The following is a 15885-nucleotide window of genomic DNA, read 5'->3' as shown; positions in this document are numbered from 1 at the left end:
AGCATTAACAATTTGTTCCTGTATGTTTTAGTGTTCAGTGACTTGTGGAGGGGATGGAGTACAAAGTCGTAGAGTTACGTGTGAACAAGGCAACACCCGGATTCTCCAAGACTCCATGTGTAACAGCACTCAGCGTCCAATCGTACGCCAAGCCTGCAATAACGGCCCATGCAAGACAAAACGTCGTTGGAAGGTGGACCCTTGGCAATCGGTAAGACGCAATAGATGGTATGACAGATATTATAAAATGTTGCGAGATAGACAGTATTTAGAACAGTTACGAATCCGAAACCAGCTGCGAAATCGAAACCAGGTGAGGAATCGAAACCAGGTGAGGAATCAAAACCAGCAGGGCTTCGACCGAAGAAAATACTGGTCAGACTTTTATAGACAACAACAAAGGAGACGGAGATTTTAATTATTAGAATTTCATAGGTTTATAGTATCCTTGATACAAGATAATAGTCAAACTTTTTTATCCCAAATTATGTGACATTCAAATGAAAATTGGTATAATTGGAAAGATAATTAGTTTATTTATCATTATTAAAGAGGCATAAAATGTCATTATTTTGAGATAACAGAGTTTGAACAAAATGAAGTATTTAATATTTTAATACATGTTTACTTCATAAGAACCAAGATCACTGGCTATTGAAGGACTGAATTGTTGAGATACAGAGAGAGATTCAACATTATTTTTTTAGATACAAATATATATAGTTTATAAGTTATAATAATTCTTTAATGGATTGTGTTTACCGCATTCTTTTTGTATTTGAATATCCTTTGATTTTGGACTAGGAGAAACTGTTAGATTTAAGTGTTGTTGTTGTATACTTGTAGATTTTTGGATTGTAGGCATTCACAGTATGCCATGATAGCTTTAACTTGTAAAATTATTATTTTTCTATGCAATCTTTTCTCATTGGATTTTTTTCTTTAATGATTCTTCGATGTCTACCTCATGTTTTGCTGTTTATTTTTCCATTGCCATGTAACATACCATATATTTTTTATGAAACATCAGCAAACCTCCTAGTATGTTTACTCAGTAGACTTGTAAATATGTCAGAGATGTTTTTCATAGTTTGAGTGCATATAACTTTGTAATTTACGCATTACAAAATTGCTGAAATACCTCCCACAGGAAGAAAATGTAATAATTTACGAATGTACCAGATAGTTTGTGGGGCAGTGTTAATTAAATTGTTGATTATGATGTAAGGAACCACCGCATGATGAAAAGCAAAGTGACGCAGATTCTGTAAAGAAGAATTGAAATGCTCCTTAGTGATCTAAGCCAGTAATAAACAATGTTTGAAGAACTCCCGCACCAAGCAATATTAACAATTACAGCCTGTCAGAATTATAAGTGTAATTGTTATTGCCCTTGATTGCGTGTTTTATGACCTAGTTTATAATTGTTTTCAGGTTTGTTATTCTCTTACTTTTTTTTCACTTAACAATTTGTAAGGAAATCTTGAAGAATTCTTTTACTCTCTACAATTTGTACGATATTTTGTAAGGCTGCCAACTAGGGCAGCTCCGTAGAACTTTTTATTGACGAATTTCCAAGTCTGCCCTGGGTGTCTTGTTGCCATCTGAAAGTAAAACTGCTCACCGCAATTTATGACCTTTTAATATCGGTTGGTGATCCACCCAGTCCAGACAGATTTACCTCCCTTTACAGCCCTTTTTGATTGTCAGTCTGTGGCATTTATCTGACATTTCTGATCTTTTTGTACATTAAGGTGCAACCCTAACATATTGCACACCATGTTTTTTTGTTTTTTTGCACAAAACCATTGCGTTTAAATGAATACAGATTGTAATAATGTAAGTAAAGAGTTAGTTAAGGAAATCAGGGATTTATTAGGCCCCCCATTTTTTAATGAAATCCGTTAACTTAGATTAACAGAACAAGCAAGTTACCTGTTTTGTTTCACATTGCAAGGACAACCATTTAAAAAACCTAAGAAATTTCTTAATTGATATTCTATTTCTCCCTTTTGAAAAAAACTTGGAGGGAATTGCAAAAACCATTGCTTCATTAGGCCATGCTGATCTGGTGAATTCTTCTGCTGAGCATCCACCTGTTGGAATCACTATGTGCAGGCTGAACCAGTAAAGGAAGAACCTTGACTTTGTATCACATTTTTGAAATGATCAGACAATCACTGTTTACATAATCAGTGGGTGGTAAATTCAACAGCCTCCACTGCAGTGTATATACCAGCCAAACAGCAGCCTTGCCTCTACTGGAACACAACTTGTTTTTCTGCTCTGTTCAGATCCTTTTCTTTTAAATGGGTTTAATGAGACATGATGAATAAAGTTAAGGTATAACACCCAAACAAATATTGGAATCAAAACCGGACATAATTATCTAAATAATGGCTAAAATATTGAACTTTTCTGGTTTTTCATGTCCTAGAAACCTTTTTGCACTTTACAATGTACTTTTCTATACAACATAGAAAGGACAAAACAACCACTATGATATTTAACATTCTATATCAATGACAGAAAAAAAAACATCACAAAGAAAGGATTGATGAGATAAGATTGGTGATGATTCTTTTTCATTTTGTAATATTAATGTTGTTTCAATGTGTGCTTTGTTATTTTTCAGGTAATCTGTTGTGCATATTATTTTTCAGTATATATTTTCTAGTCATTTTAGGTGCAATTTTGATTGTATTTGGTTTTAACTGTGATACTATGATGATCTTTTGTTATTTTTAATTAGCTTATTTATATTTGGATATATTTATTTTATCAGCAATATTTATATCATTACGATAGTTTTATATATATACATATATTCTGCCAGACACTTTGAGTCTGTAATTTACTATATTTATATTATGCCAAATGAAGATGTTGTACTTTTGTCATATTAAAGCTATTTTTGATACAACTTGTCATGTTTCTAAACCACTTTGAGAAGGCAAATTAGAGAGAGTTCCATTCCTTGCTTTGGCAATGATACTCAACCACTTTTAACCTTATCCACCACCCCTACCACCAACCACTTACCACCACCTAACCGATGCACTATGCCACCAAAACCATTGCACCACCATTCCCAAGTGTATATGAATTACTGATTCAGCCAAAGTAGTTGAATTTTATGTCATTAAGAAGTAATTTTCTCCACAAACTCATTTCACTTTTCCCTTAAGAATATTTTTATCAGGTATTTTGGCATTGTAGTACAGATGATGCACCAAATGATGGTAATTTATGATTTTGGCAGAATTCATCATTAAAATATCTCCATGACAATCATACTGTACTATGTACTTTTATTACAAAATGATATAAACTTAAAAGGCAAAAAACTTCCCATTTTCTCTGCAAATCTTTCATTGTCTGGGAATGTTGTATTCCGTATGAAATAGCTATTTTAATGACAGTGTGATAGATTGGAGTAAGGCATTAAGGTTTTATTAAATAATGAGAAGGTGCAAAATTACATAGTTTTTGTATATATTTTTATCACATTATTATCTCCAATCTGCCATTGTTTCCTGTGGAAGACTAAAAATAGTTACTTTAAAAAAGTACATCGTAGGAATTATAAATGTTAAGAGTAACGCACAATGTCATGGAGCCCCATAGAGTTTATCTTCCTTCACTCCTAGAGAGCTTCCTTGTCAGTTTTTCAAATCTACAGTAGAACCCACATATTCTGAGCCTTGGATGCTTTATTATTCAAAACAATTAAATTTTGGAGAAATACCCTGCTTGCAGCCCCATCAGTCTTGTAGACACCTGACTAATTCTCTTAAAGTCTGCCTCATGTTCAGCAGGTAGCTCCACCCATAAATGTCAATTCTGGCCCGTCTCTACATACTTCAGTTTTGAAAACTGGCATGTGTTAGAAATGAGTGGATGTTGTTGGAGTATGGCATGGAACTCTCTGCAAAATTTAAAAATTACAGTCCAACCTGGAATTACCGAATCCTTTTGGCAAAGATTCTTTCAAATTATCTATTACTTAAGAAAAATGATGATTGAAAGCCTTGAAATTTAGAAATGTGTGAGATTCCACGGTTTGGAATGTGTTTCATTCCAGCAGAGCTCGGGATGAACACCATTGTTTTAGTTTTGAAAAGCTGTTGTGCAGGTCTCAATAAGTGCAAAGTAATTTATGCCAGATAGACTAAGCATAAAAAAAAACAATTGAAACAATTTTTCAACCAAAGAGGCAACTAACAGAGAAATTAACAGTTCTATAGGACCATTGTGTCTCTGTTATTGCTTCTTGCTTTTGAATGTTTGAGATTAATGATTTGCCTTCTCATCAAGTGGTTTTGTCTAGAACTGCAAGCATTTAAACACAGAGACGAAAAACACTGTAATGTTAGTTTAATTGACTCTTTGGTTCTTCTTCTGTTTTGTACATTTATTTTCATTTGTTGAAGCTAGGAGAAAAAAAGGTTATTGTATAAGTGTGCTAGATCAGTGGATTCAAACCTTGGGATAATCCTTGTTTGTTTTTCAGGGAAAGCCACCTGTAATTTTACACTTTTGAGATTCAAAAAGCTTGGTCTAGGTTAATCCACAGAGAATTATTTGTTTTTATTTTGCAGCTTGTTCTATCATGTTTTAGCAATACCCCAAGAAACCAAAGAGGTTCTTCCAAACATAAGCCTAATTCTGTATGCTTTTTAAAAAAAAAATCTTTTAAGATTAATTACCCTTGAAATGGCTTGTAAACATTAATTATGAAGATGTTAAATCAAATTAATCAAACTGCATGCTGATAAGAATACAAGTGGTGCAGTAAATGGACAGGAAAAATAAGGTCTTGTCCCTCTGATGCAGGGAGATTGATAGAAACTCATCCATATCAAGAGATTGATGCAGGAAATCATTCAAAGAGGGGCCATTATTCATGAGTATCCTCTCCCCCTTTGAGGATCTAAACTGGGTTGGGTAAAGTCATAAGGTTAATGAGAGTAATGGCCAGACAACCTCTATTCTTATCCTCGGCCTTGCAGGTTGTTTGTATGGTCAAGATCCTTTTGCAATTGACTGTTCTTTTTGTTACTTAAGTACCAAGGACAGTATTGCAATTCATAGAGAATCTTCAGTTAGTGTTGGAGATAATATATGGTAGTGGTAGCTTCTGTATCGCCCTTAAATACTCATTCCTGTGTTACAGATAAGGTACATGTATGTAGTCTTGTACCTTGACTTAGAATATACCCCACCCTTTGTCAGGCTGGAATCAAAGTAAATCTTTGTATTTACACTGTAAATTCAGAGCATAATGTACCTAGATCAAAACAAATGAATACCGTATATGAATATTCTGGATATGATGTTAAGTAAAATTGTTCCCTTTTTCACCTCATTTACAACCCACCCTTTGGTTTTGCATGATGGTTCTTTGTATCAAATTGAGAGTGATCTTCAAACATAACTAACGGTATCTTTTTGTTTGCAGTGCTCAGTGACCTGTGGAAGAGGCCACCAGCAGCGGTCAGTCAGGTGTGAAGATGATTCTGGAACGGAACAAGACCCCTCGGAGTGCCCCAGTGGTAAACCTCGAAACATCAAGCAGTGTCACATGGGCAGGTGTCCGAAGTGGTACAGACAGAAGTGGTCCAGGGTAAGTCTCTGAATCAACTACAGTAAAACCTGGTTATGGTGAACATGGTTGTAATGAATTCATGCTTACAGTGAAGTCAGATCTAGTAACCTTAAACTTAAAACATATTACAGATTTATTAGATAGAATGATTAGAAATATGTTTTTAATGAATCAAAATTGTTAATGCCTGGCACTGCATTATATGCTTGTTTTATAGTTTTGCATCTTTATTATTAAGCCATGGTTGTCATATTCAGAGTAGAATTACTGCACACTATTTTCATAAAGTTATAATAAATTGGTTATTTTTTTCAGTGCTCCGTAACATGTGGTAAAGGAGTAAAAACAAGAAATCTGATTTGCAAGACTCGATATTTCCAAGTTGTGGACGCCTCATATTGTAGTGCAAAAAAGAAACCCAAAACTCAGAAGGAGTGTAGCCGTCGACCATGTTCCAACTTTGCCTGGAAAAGAACTTCCTGGACTCAGGTAAGATTTGTCAAATCAGGCAGCAGCCTTGTCCAGTGTGGGATTTCCTAACTGGACAAATACAGTTCAATAGGAAGCAGTTCTAGTAGAGGATACAATTCAGTTGGTGACAACAGTTGCTTACAATAGAAATGAAGTACACAGAATTCTGTTGATTTTAGACTCAGTTCTTATGAAACGAAGTATTGACAGACCCATATCTTAAGATTTAGGAAGAAATGATTAAAATGGATAAATGGGTTGGAATGAGTCTGTTGGTAGACCTATTGTGGTCACTGTGGCATCAGTCATAGAAACTCCTCTCTCTCTCTGTGGCTGCTGCTGTATTGGTGATAGCTCAGTTTTAGCGGTTTAGGATCGACTCCTTTGATAGCTAGTTCCTCACAGTCAGACATGTCACACCATCCACACTGTACCCACTGCTCCCCCCATTTACTCCACCATGATCAACATGTCAAGTGGTTTGTTTGGTTTACCAAGCATCTAGCTCCTGCATCCATAATTTCTCACAATTCTTTAATCTTCAGAATTATGGTTAAATTATTGCTCTCAAAAGAGGATGAGCATATATCATTAAAAAGATATTTGCTCAGTCTCGCTGCTGGGAAGCTCTAGATGTAAGAGTGTGTGGGGTGGGGGCTGACTGTTCTAGTATCAGTCTTTTAGTACACTAGCCCTTGTACCGGTACAGTGTATGACAGACGTCAGACTAGCAGACTGTGAGCTGGTGTTTGATAAAAACATGTTTGTATTCCAACTGTGGCAGGAATGCTTTTTGTGTAGTTATTTGCACTCTGTTTACATATCTAGTACAAAGATAATGAATCAATTAAAGATAGGCTGTTATTTCATGAAATTTTACTCAGAACCCTTTATTGCTAGTAAATGACTTCACTGTTTTCCAAACAACCTCTGCAACAAAAAGTGTTCCTTGTAACACACTGTAACATCTATCCATTTCATGGGAGCATAAAGTTAAATGAGGTACTTAAATTTCTGATCCCTCTTAAATTTTACCAATAAACTGTCCTAGCTTTAAGTTGGCTGGAAACCATTTTTGTCTGTCTAAGTTTTTCATTCCTAAATGATTGTTACAGATATTGGAACATGTAAAATTAAGAAGGGCATTGCTCTCTGATTATACAGTAAAATCAAGGCCAAACTTTAATTGGATGTCTGTATGATTATTACAAAGGAATATAAAATATGTGAGAAAATAACTAAATAACAACAACATCAGATTTTCTTTGATATGCCAACCAAAAAATTGAATACCCGGTAATACTAAGAAGGTGTAATTTAGAAGAACATAAAAATGGATGAAAAAAATGAGAGGAATTTAATTTGTATTTCTGGGATTGCGTCACGATTTGTTGATTGAATTAGCGTTTGGTTGTGATGGAGGAGGGTCTGTCTGGGAATCTAGGTCACACGGAAGCTTGCTGCTCGCGACCGTCTAAGTATGCACTATTGCATGTTCTGAAGGTTTGGAGGAGGAATTTAACACCCAAACATGGAGAAACTATCAGAGAGGGCATGCCAGTATTCCAGCATTAAATGAAGGCTCCAATAAAGATGCTGATTTCAAAAAGAAAGTGGAAGATAGAGAAATTTAATTAAATGATCCGTACTTGTTTCCTTCTAATTAAATTTGTTATGAAGTGTCAGTTTGGAAATTCTTGTGTTGGATGAACTGTTCATCATATATGTGTACTATTATCACATCACCTGCACTTAAAGTTAAGTTTTTTTTAGAATGTATATGATTCAGTAGTTCAGACTTTTTCACAAGTTTTTGCAAATGGCTGTTTAGTTTTTTTAAAAGGTAAAATAAGATCCTGCCAAGTATTTTGTGTTTTATATTATTATTTGTTTTATTAATATTAAAATCATAATTCTGTAGTTCAATGACTTTTCTTTATTATCGTACTTAAAAAGAAATTAAATTTGATAAAAACTTGACATGCTGGTAAAAAAATTTCTATAATGACAGAAATACTTTACTATGCAAAACTATTTTTTTTTAAATCACTCAATTTGATGGAATATTGAAATTGAAACTGGTTTTTTTAAAAAATCTTTTATTGTTAACATTATGTTGATGTAACAATTTGTAATTGTCCTTGTTGCAGTGCTCCCAGACCTGTGGCTTTGGTACAAAGAACCGTGAGGTGTACTGTGTGGATCGCCGGGGACAGCGGGTGGACGCCACATTCTGTGGTCAGCTGCACAAACCCAAGTCTCGGCGCCGCTGTAACGAGTTCCCCTGTCCCTACATCTGGAACACTTCTCCCTGGTCAGAGGTATGGGCTACCAATCCTTGGTTTTAGTCTGGGATTTTATTTATGATAGGAAAATAAAACAAATCAAGGTGATGGAAAATTTATTTTAATGTATATTTTGCAAATTGAGACTTTGTGTCACTCCTTTTGCCTATCGAGAATAGTGGTTGTTGCTCTTTCTTGATCACTGTGTTATGCTGCTTGAAAATGCTATTAAGTTAAAGAATGCAGGTTTAAAAACAATAAAGCAGCAATAATAAATTGTTTCCATAAAAAATGGTGCAAAACAGATGTCTGATGTGTTAAGGAAGATAACTCTGGTTTAACTTGAGGCTTTATACATCTACAGTGCAATGCTACCTGTGGGAATGGTTTGCAAACCAGAACGACTGTCTGTCAAGCTGTCACGAAGGAGGGGTGGGTCCTGCCTGGATCTGTGCCCTACGGCTGCCGCCCTGAGGAGAAACCGCCCACCGTACAGCGCTGTAACTATGGAGACTGTGGCTCCGCCCATCACTGGGCTATGGGGTCATGGGGGAAAGTAAGAACCATTTGATTCTTTTATCAAATAAATAGAATTAATCACTAGAAGCACAATTTTCTCTTAAGTTGATATATTCCTTTATGCATGGTTAGGTAAATAATTAATAGTTCATTCAAAACTAATGTCAACTAACTGATTTATATACTTGTGAATATATTATATACTAATTTATGATAAACTTGATGGAAATTCTACCTTTCAAGTGTCCTTCCTGTTTGATGTGTGTGTGTTTTGAGGTAATGGTTGAACTATGTTTATGTTTTAGCACTAAATCTCTTGCACTGTTTCCCACTTGGTGGGTGCAGTTAGCAAGGTCCAGGGGAGTAAGTAGTTTTCACCGCTTCAACAAGCACTGCTAAGCCCATCTATTGCTTTATGAATAAGCCTGCTCCCAATGTCTTCAAGGAGTTGAAAAACTTGTTGTTGGAATGACTAAAACTTATTTTGATCATCCATTTTTTTACTTAAAGGAAGTTTGTTATTATTGTACCATATCGATACAGTTTTTGTTTTAAAATAATGTTTTTGAATATAGGCAATTTTCACTTAAGTTGATAAAGAACGATATTCATTTTTATGAGATGCTCATGAGACATTAGGAGACAGGCTTACAATACAAGGGACACATGATGAAACAATACAATGTCCAATGCGTAAAAGCCCTTTGCACAGTAGCTTTTTATGCTGTATTAAATCAGCAATATTTGAGAAGGAGTGGCTAGATTTTAAATCATTTACTATAAGGAGCTTTTTATCAAGTGGATGCCAAGACCACATTTTCAGAAAATGTTTTAGCAGCCATATTTTGCATCTTTTACATATGATATTAACAGATTATAAGGTTGAGTTTAGTTATAACTAGTTTTCAGGTTTTATTATAACAAAGATAAAAATCCTTTGGTATTTGGTGTAGCAAAAAAAAAAAAAAATAGATCAATAGATATGTTTATAAATGAGAATTTGCATTGTAGAAATGGTGTGGTTTATGTACAAAAGAATAAAAAAGGATAAAGATTTGTAATAGGTCATATATAAATCATTTATTAGATGATAAATAATTAGTCTTTGGCTATCATTAAATGCGTAATTTTTAAAAGGGAGATTGATGATGCAACCTAGCCCTGATTTTTACATTAATTTTTATCATTCAGTGTTCCGCACGATGTGGTTGGGGTATTGAGAGGCGTCTCGTTCTCTGTGTCGACGTCCTTGGAAGGCGACAATCTCGGAAACGGTGCAACCCTGAGTTACGACCGGAGGCTCAACAGGACTGTTACACTGGACCATGTAAGAAAGATTTCTATTCCCAAAATATTGTAGTTTAGGGTAAAAATATCCACATTTTTTTTAAAGCTATAAACACATAGATTTTTAAAAGGAACCATGCTAAATTAATTGTACTTAGAATATCATATATGATATCTCTTAATACACTGCTAGTTTTATAATCTGACCAGGAAGATTCATAACAAAGGTAAAATCTGATTATCTGGCACTGTATCAATTAAGGTAAAATCCATTAAATTTTCTAGGCTATGCAAGATCTTGTGCAGAACTCAAGGAAAAGACCAAGATTCGCCATGACGACACCTACAGTTTACTGGTCAATCGAAGAATACTCCAGGTAAGTCTGGGTTTTACTGACCCAGTTGAATATAAGAGAAAAGGTACAATAAATACTCATTGCAATAGTTTATATATAATAGAATTTTAACTTTTTGACAGATATATTGCAAGAATATGAGGAAAGAGCCATTAGAATATGTCTCCTTAACAGCTGACAACTTTGCTGAAGTCTATGGTTTGAAGTAAGTAAATAAATATATCACCTATTCATACAAGTGCATTATGATATAATCATTTCACTTTAAGGTTCAGTGTTTTCAGGAATTAATTGAAGATTGTCCATAGTATGTTTTTAATGCGTTACTTTTACTTTGTTTTGTAGGTTACAAAGACCAAATAATTGTCCGAATAACGGCACAAGGCCAGAAAATTGCAAGGAATGCAGAAGCAACCTCTATAAGGAGGCAGGCAACACCACATACACCAAAATACGCATTGACCTTACCTCACTCAAAGTCATCAGTAAGTATACTAGTTGTACTCCAGACTACTTGAAGAAACCAAAAAGACTATTACTGAATTAGTGCCATGGTCTGATAAAAGCAAATTATGTTCATAGTTTATTTTATTTTTTTATTTTAGCAAATTCAAACTTTATTCTGTTGTTAAAGAGGGCAGTAATTATAAAACATACATCCCATGTATCTATAAAAGCAAATTATGTTCATAGTTTTTTTCCTTTTATGTTAGCAAATGCAAAATTTATACTGTTGCTAAAGAGGGTAGTAATTATAAAACATGCATCCCTTGTATCTATTTTAGCCAATGACTCCACATTTACCACTGGCAGCTATGGAAAGACCATTCCGTTCGCCACTGCTGGTGACTGTTACAGTTCCCAGGGGAATTGCCCTCAGGTATGTTACCAATTCTATCCCTGGCAGATTTAGTGGACACATTATCTTTTACAAAGACTTTTTTTTGCTTTTTTAAAAATAAATTATGATATCTTATAATACTTTAATTCTTTATCCTCGTGAAATGATGTGGTGTAGCTCCACATTTTTAAATGCCTAATATAATATTTTGATCTATGATGGCAATGTGCTAAGACAGCTATGATACAGTGGTTACAGAGTTGTGTTGTGTTGTAGGGACGATTCAGCATCAACTTGGCAGGGACAGGATTTATAGTGTCCCAGAACACCAGCTGGTCCCTCAGGGGTCCCAGCGCCTCCAAGAATATCCAGATACTCAACGTAAGTAGTTCATTTACCACAATGAAATGAATTCAGAGATAATTGTCAACTGTAAATGAAGGTTCTTACCTGGAAACAGTTTTCTTTTAAAGATGACCCTTAAATAATAAAAATTCCCTTAATTGTAGATTATTAAATATGATCATAATTATGTAATATTAATGCTATTTCTGTTTACAGGACGGTGAGTTGGTGCGTGGTCAGTGTGGAGGGTACTGTGGTCAGTGTGTCCCTGACCCCGGCTCTGGACTCCAACTGGACACCCGGCATTGACCAATGTCCTGAATAGGTCAGTTAATGAACCACAGATACCACTCAAGTCCTAGGTTGAAATCTTATTATGTGAAGTCTCTTTAAGATAAATATTGAATGTTTATAAGACACACCAATTAAATTAATACTGTTAAAACACAAATATTTGTTGGGGTTTCAATGACATTTCTTTCATTTATAAAATGTATCGACAATATTAAACCCGTATCAAAATTCAGAATGATAATTTTTATAGGAATCACATTAAATTCCCACTAAAGCATTGGATGTTAAATATAAGGGAATCCTATTTTAGATGTTTGCTAAGTTGTTTTATCATGTTCAATTTTGTAGGCAATTGGTTTAACCAAACTTAAACAAGCAAATCCTCCAAGTCCTAGTGCCTGACTCGCTATTCCGTCCTTGGATCCCCAAATGTCTCGAGAAGTCTCAGTTGTATTCAGGTAGTCAGGGACATCCCGCATGGGAACACAGGGTGAGATGCAGCTCGGTCAAAGGTTAAAGGTCCAGGAGCAGGTGCTCTGAACCCTAGCTCTCTAAAAGAAGTCCCCTTTACTCCAGGAGAAGGTATTTGACAGAGGCCCTGGAAGCTGCAGCAAAGAAAATCATGATCTCCAAGCCAAACCAATGTTGCATGTATTTATTGTGATCTGAACATTTCACTGAATGAGTTCTCATCTGTCACCAATCACCTCTGTACATAATTTCAATAAACCCATCGCCTTCCTATGTAAACTCTATGCATTTACTATTTAATTTTCAAGTATACTGAAAACTACATTGAATTTTTTCATTATCATTATAATCATTTTCTGGAAAATGCTGTAATTTTTCCTTATGTTTTCACCATGCAGGCAAAGCTATGATGCCTGTTGGGAAAACCTTTTTTCATAATTTTTAGCAAATATTTGGTTTAAATTTTAATTCATATTGATTATCAGATAAGTTCTCATGATTATTCAGACCATAGAGAATATTGAAACAGGGTAGTACAATGCCATGTAGGATGAAACAGATGTTAATACATGCATGTATGTGTACATTTTATACACGGTTGATAACAGTGGGAAGTCTGTACTCTGTCGGTTCATTTTTTTGTCCTGACTCAAGAACAACAAACTACATCAGATTGTGTTTTTTTGTAAAGATATGTGTAGTATATATTCATGTGCAATATTAATAATTATATCAGTAGTGCTGAGAACAAATAGTTGTAAGATGGAGAGGCATCCAGCAATGATTGTTGGCATGCAGCAAGAGTAGGTTTAAAACTTCAAATGGTTGGTTTCAATTTGTTGTAATGAATTTTATTTTTTGTGTTTTGTTAAAGGGTGGGGGGTTCTTGAAGAAAACAAAAAAAACCTGTTATTATTTCTAATATTTTAAGAAAGAGATCTCTTTTTGAAGAGTGTTTGCTCTCTTTCTCTTTTGAAATGAGGTTAATGGAGTCTGAAAAGAACAGACCTCTAGCAAAGTCAGGCTTAATTGCTGCTGAAATATATAACAATCTCAGGCTCTCTTAAAATCAAAAGTTATTTGTAACATCACTGCCATTATATTCTTGTCAAACCAGTTTTGATGTTTGTTTACTCCGAATATTTATGTTTTACGGTATTTGAAATGGAGACCAAATCATTTCTATGAATAAATCAGTTATACCCAAAGATTATCTAGTTGATAAATCTGAGAATGCTTTGTAAGCCAAAAATATAAAAAAGGGGGGGGGGGGAAGATTGGAAAAAAATGTCTAAATAAATACTGTGGTAATAATTTTGTTTGATTTTCATATATAGATTATAACACATATTTTGTATACCTTACCCTGGGTCAAACCTCGTTGAAATAATCTGCATTGCGTGGGGTCATTATCATAAGCATTAGTAGTAATTTATTCAATTTATGCTATACCGGTTTTATTTTAATTATACTTTTAGCTGTCTTTTGTTATAAGTTATAGGTAGTTATCATTTTTCAAGTTATGCATTGTAATGTTATAGGTTAATAGCTTTAATAACCTTTACATACTCCTTCAGTGAACATTGCATTTTTAAGATATAGAAAGCACAAGTGCACCAATCTCTTAATTATTTTTTTAAGCTAATATATTAATTATTTAATAAATAGTTGAATAAAAACACTCACTGCCCCATTAATTGATAATGCAAAGTTATTTTCTTCAGAATATACATAAGACAAGTTGCAGCTGGTTTCATATTGTATGGATGTTTTATATAATAGATTCTAACATTATGTAAACTAAAAGGCCAGTTTTTGATATACTTTAGCTGCAAAATGCAATGATATACCAGTAATTGAAATTGAACTATTTCATACGCTGTGGAATCAATTTTATTCCTAGGAGTCAATGTTTGTTGGTAGCCAAAATGTTCCTGGTTCGTTTGGATGGGAGTTATTTTGTTGGTAGCAAGTTTATGATAATTTTTATAAATATTGAACAAATGCCTGTGTATATAGGTTCGTGGGGATGTAAATTTATGGGCAAGGGTTACCCACGAAAGCCACAAACACTGGTCCCCTACGAACAATGACTCCACAGTGCACCTAAATTAAAGGTGTTTTAAACAGTTGTTTTGCATATTAGTTTTCTGATTATTTAAGGATTACTGAAATTTCTACCAAAAACTTGAAACCTTTTTATTTTTTAAGTCTTTTTTTTATGAAAATGATTTTATTATTGCAACATTTTTAAAATTGAGTTTTGACTCATGTCATGTTTTAATTAGGTAGAATTGTAAATATGGTAGCTTTTTTATATAATTTATAAACTTGTACATATGAATTATTTATATGATTGTATATAACTTGTTGATGTTCCTATTATCTTGTTTACTGTTTTTTTAGCTGTGAAACATGTCCCATGTACAAGTAATATGAAAATTATTGATTGTAAATTTCATTTAGATCATCTTTGAAAAAAAAAATTTGATAAAAATTTGAAAAAAATTGCAATTTTTTTTAAAAAAGAAGATGCTTTTCTTGACTGATTTATTATCATTTTTTTAAATAATTTATCACAAAACTGTTCATTTGAATAGGTTTATATCAATATAATTTTTTTCTTTATAACTTGAGTTGATTATACAGGGATTAGACAAAGACTCCAGTGTGTGTACATATTTTTACCTATGAAGCAGCCCCTGGAAGAGACCAAGATCTCAGCTTTACTCTGATGTCAGCTGTTGCTTCGTCTATGATATTAGTGTGAATGTATGTTCTTACATCATTATGTTCATGTATGAAACATTTAATATTTATTTATAACATTATCTGTGTCAGCTTTTGATAGGAGATACAGTTGAAATTTTTATGAACTTTGAGCAACATTTTCTTGTATAATGCAATACCTGCTGAAAATGTATTGTGACGAGCAAATATTGTGTTCTTGTTAATTTCATTTTGTTTGAATGTTGTAAATTCTCCTGACTTTGGTTATTGTATGATGGTTGTATTATTTTATTTTCCGTTGAAATGTTAGACAGTAACTCAGACACTGTAGGATATCTGGATGACTGATGTGACACAACATGTATGTTTGTTCAAGGGTAAATGAGTGTTATGAAATGTTTTGTGAATCTATTAATATTGTTTTTTTTTAATATTTAAGAAATAAATTATCTGTAACGTAACATTTACTTGTTTTATTTGTTAGCTATAACTATTATAATATCAAAATGAAACTTGAAGTAACTATAATCTCTATGCAAATTGTCGAATTAGACAAATGAGCTTTTTTCACTAGCAAGGTACATGTATAATGAAATTGTGCGCTTTTAAAGAAAACTAGGATTATTTTGGAGGGGAGGCACAAACAAAAAAGGCCGGGGACCCCCTTCTTCCATCCCG

The 15885-nt window shown here is 33.8% G+C and overlaps 1 protein-coding gene across 5 annotated transcripts in view; it reads left to right on the top strand.

Moving 5' to 3' along the window:
* The window catches only part of LOC128157864 (A disintegrin and metalloproteinase with thrombospondin motifs 9-like), a 77829-nt gene extending 62157 nt beyond the window's left edge, over positions 1 to 15672 (top strand). For 3 of the 5 annotated variants that reach the window (XM_052820519.1, XM_052820520.1, XM_052820522.1), the window contains 13 exons: positions 32 to 211; positions 5462 to 5626; positions 5924 to 6097; positions 8230 to 8400; positions 8729 to 8920; positions 10075 to 10210; positions 10456 to 10547; positions 10649 to 10731; positions 10872 to 11011; positions 11312 to 11406; positions 11644 to 11748; positions 11929 to 12037; positions 12355 to 15672. In XM_052820519.1, the coding sequence (XP_052676479.1) occupies positions 32 to 211; positions 5462 to 5626; positions 5924 to 6097; positions 8230 to 8400; positions 8729 to 8920; positions 10075 to 10210; positions 10456 to 10547; positions 10649 to 10731; positions 10872 to 11011; positions 11312 to 11406; positions 11644 to 11748; positions 11929 to 12021 (1626 nt within the window). In that variant the 3' untranslated portion in view covers positions 12022 to 12037; positions 12355 to 15672. Of the gene's footprint in view, positions 1 to 31; positions 212 to 5461; positions 5627 to 5923; positions 6098 to 8229; positions 8401 to 8728; positions 8921 to 9188; positions 10050 to 10074; positions 10211 to 10455; positions 10548 to 10648; positions 10732 to 10871; positions 11012 to 11311; positions 11407 to 11643; positions 11749 to 11928; positions 12038 to 12354 lie in introns of those variants that run through there. The other 2 variants (XR_008239870.1, XM_052820521.1) reach the window with 2 other exon arrangements.
* Positions 15673 to 15885: the final 213 nt, after the last annotated feature.

The sequence above is a fragment of the Crassostrea angulata genome, chromosome 8 (genome assembly GCF_025612915.1).
Source record: "Crassostrea angulata isolate pt1a10 chromosome 8, ASM2561291v2, whole genome shotgun sequence".
In the NCBI taxonomy this organism is placed as follows: domain Eukaryota; kingdom Metazoa; phylum Mollusca; class Bivalvia; order Ostreida; family Ostreidae; genus Magallana; species Magallana angulata.
This window is presented reverse-complemented; position numbering and strand designations above follow the sequence as displayed.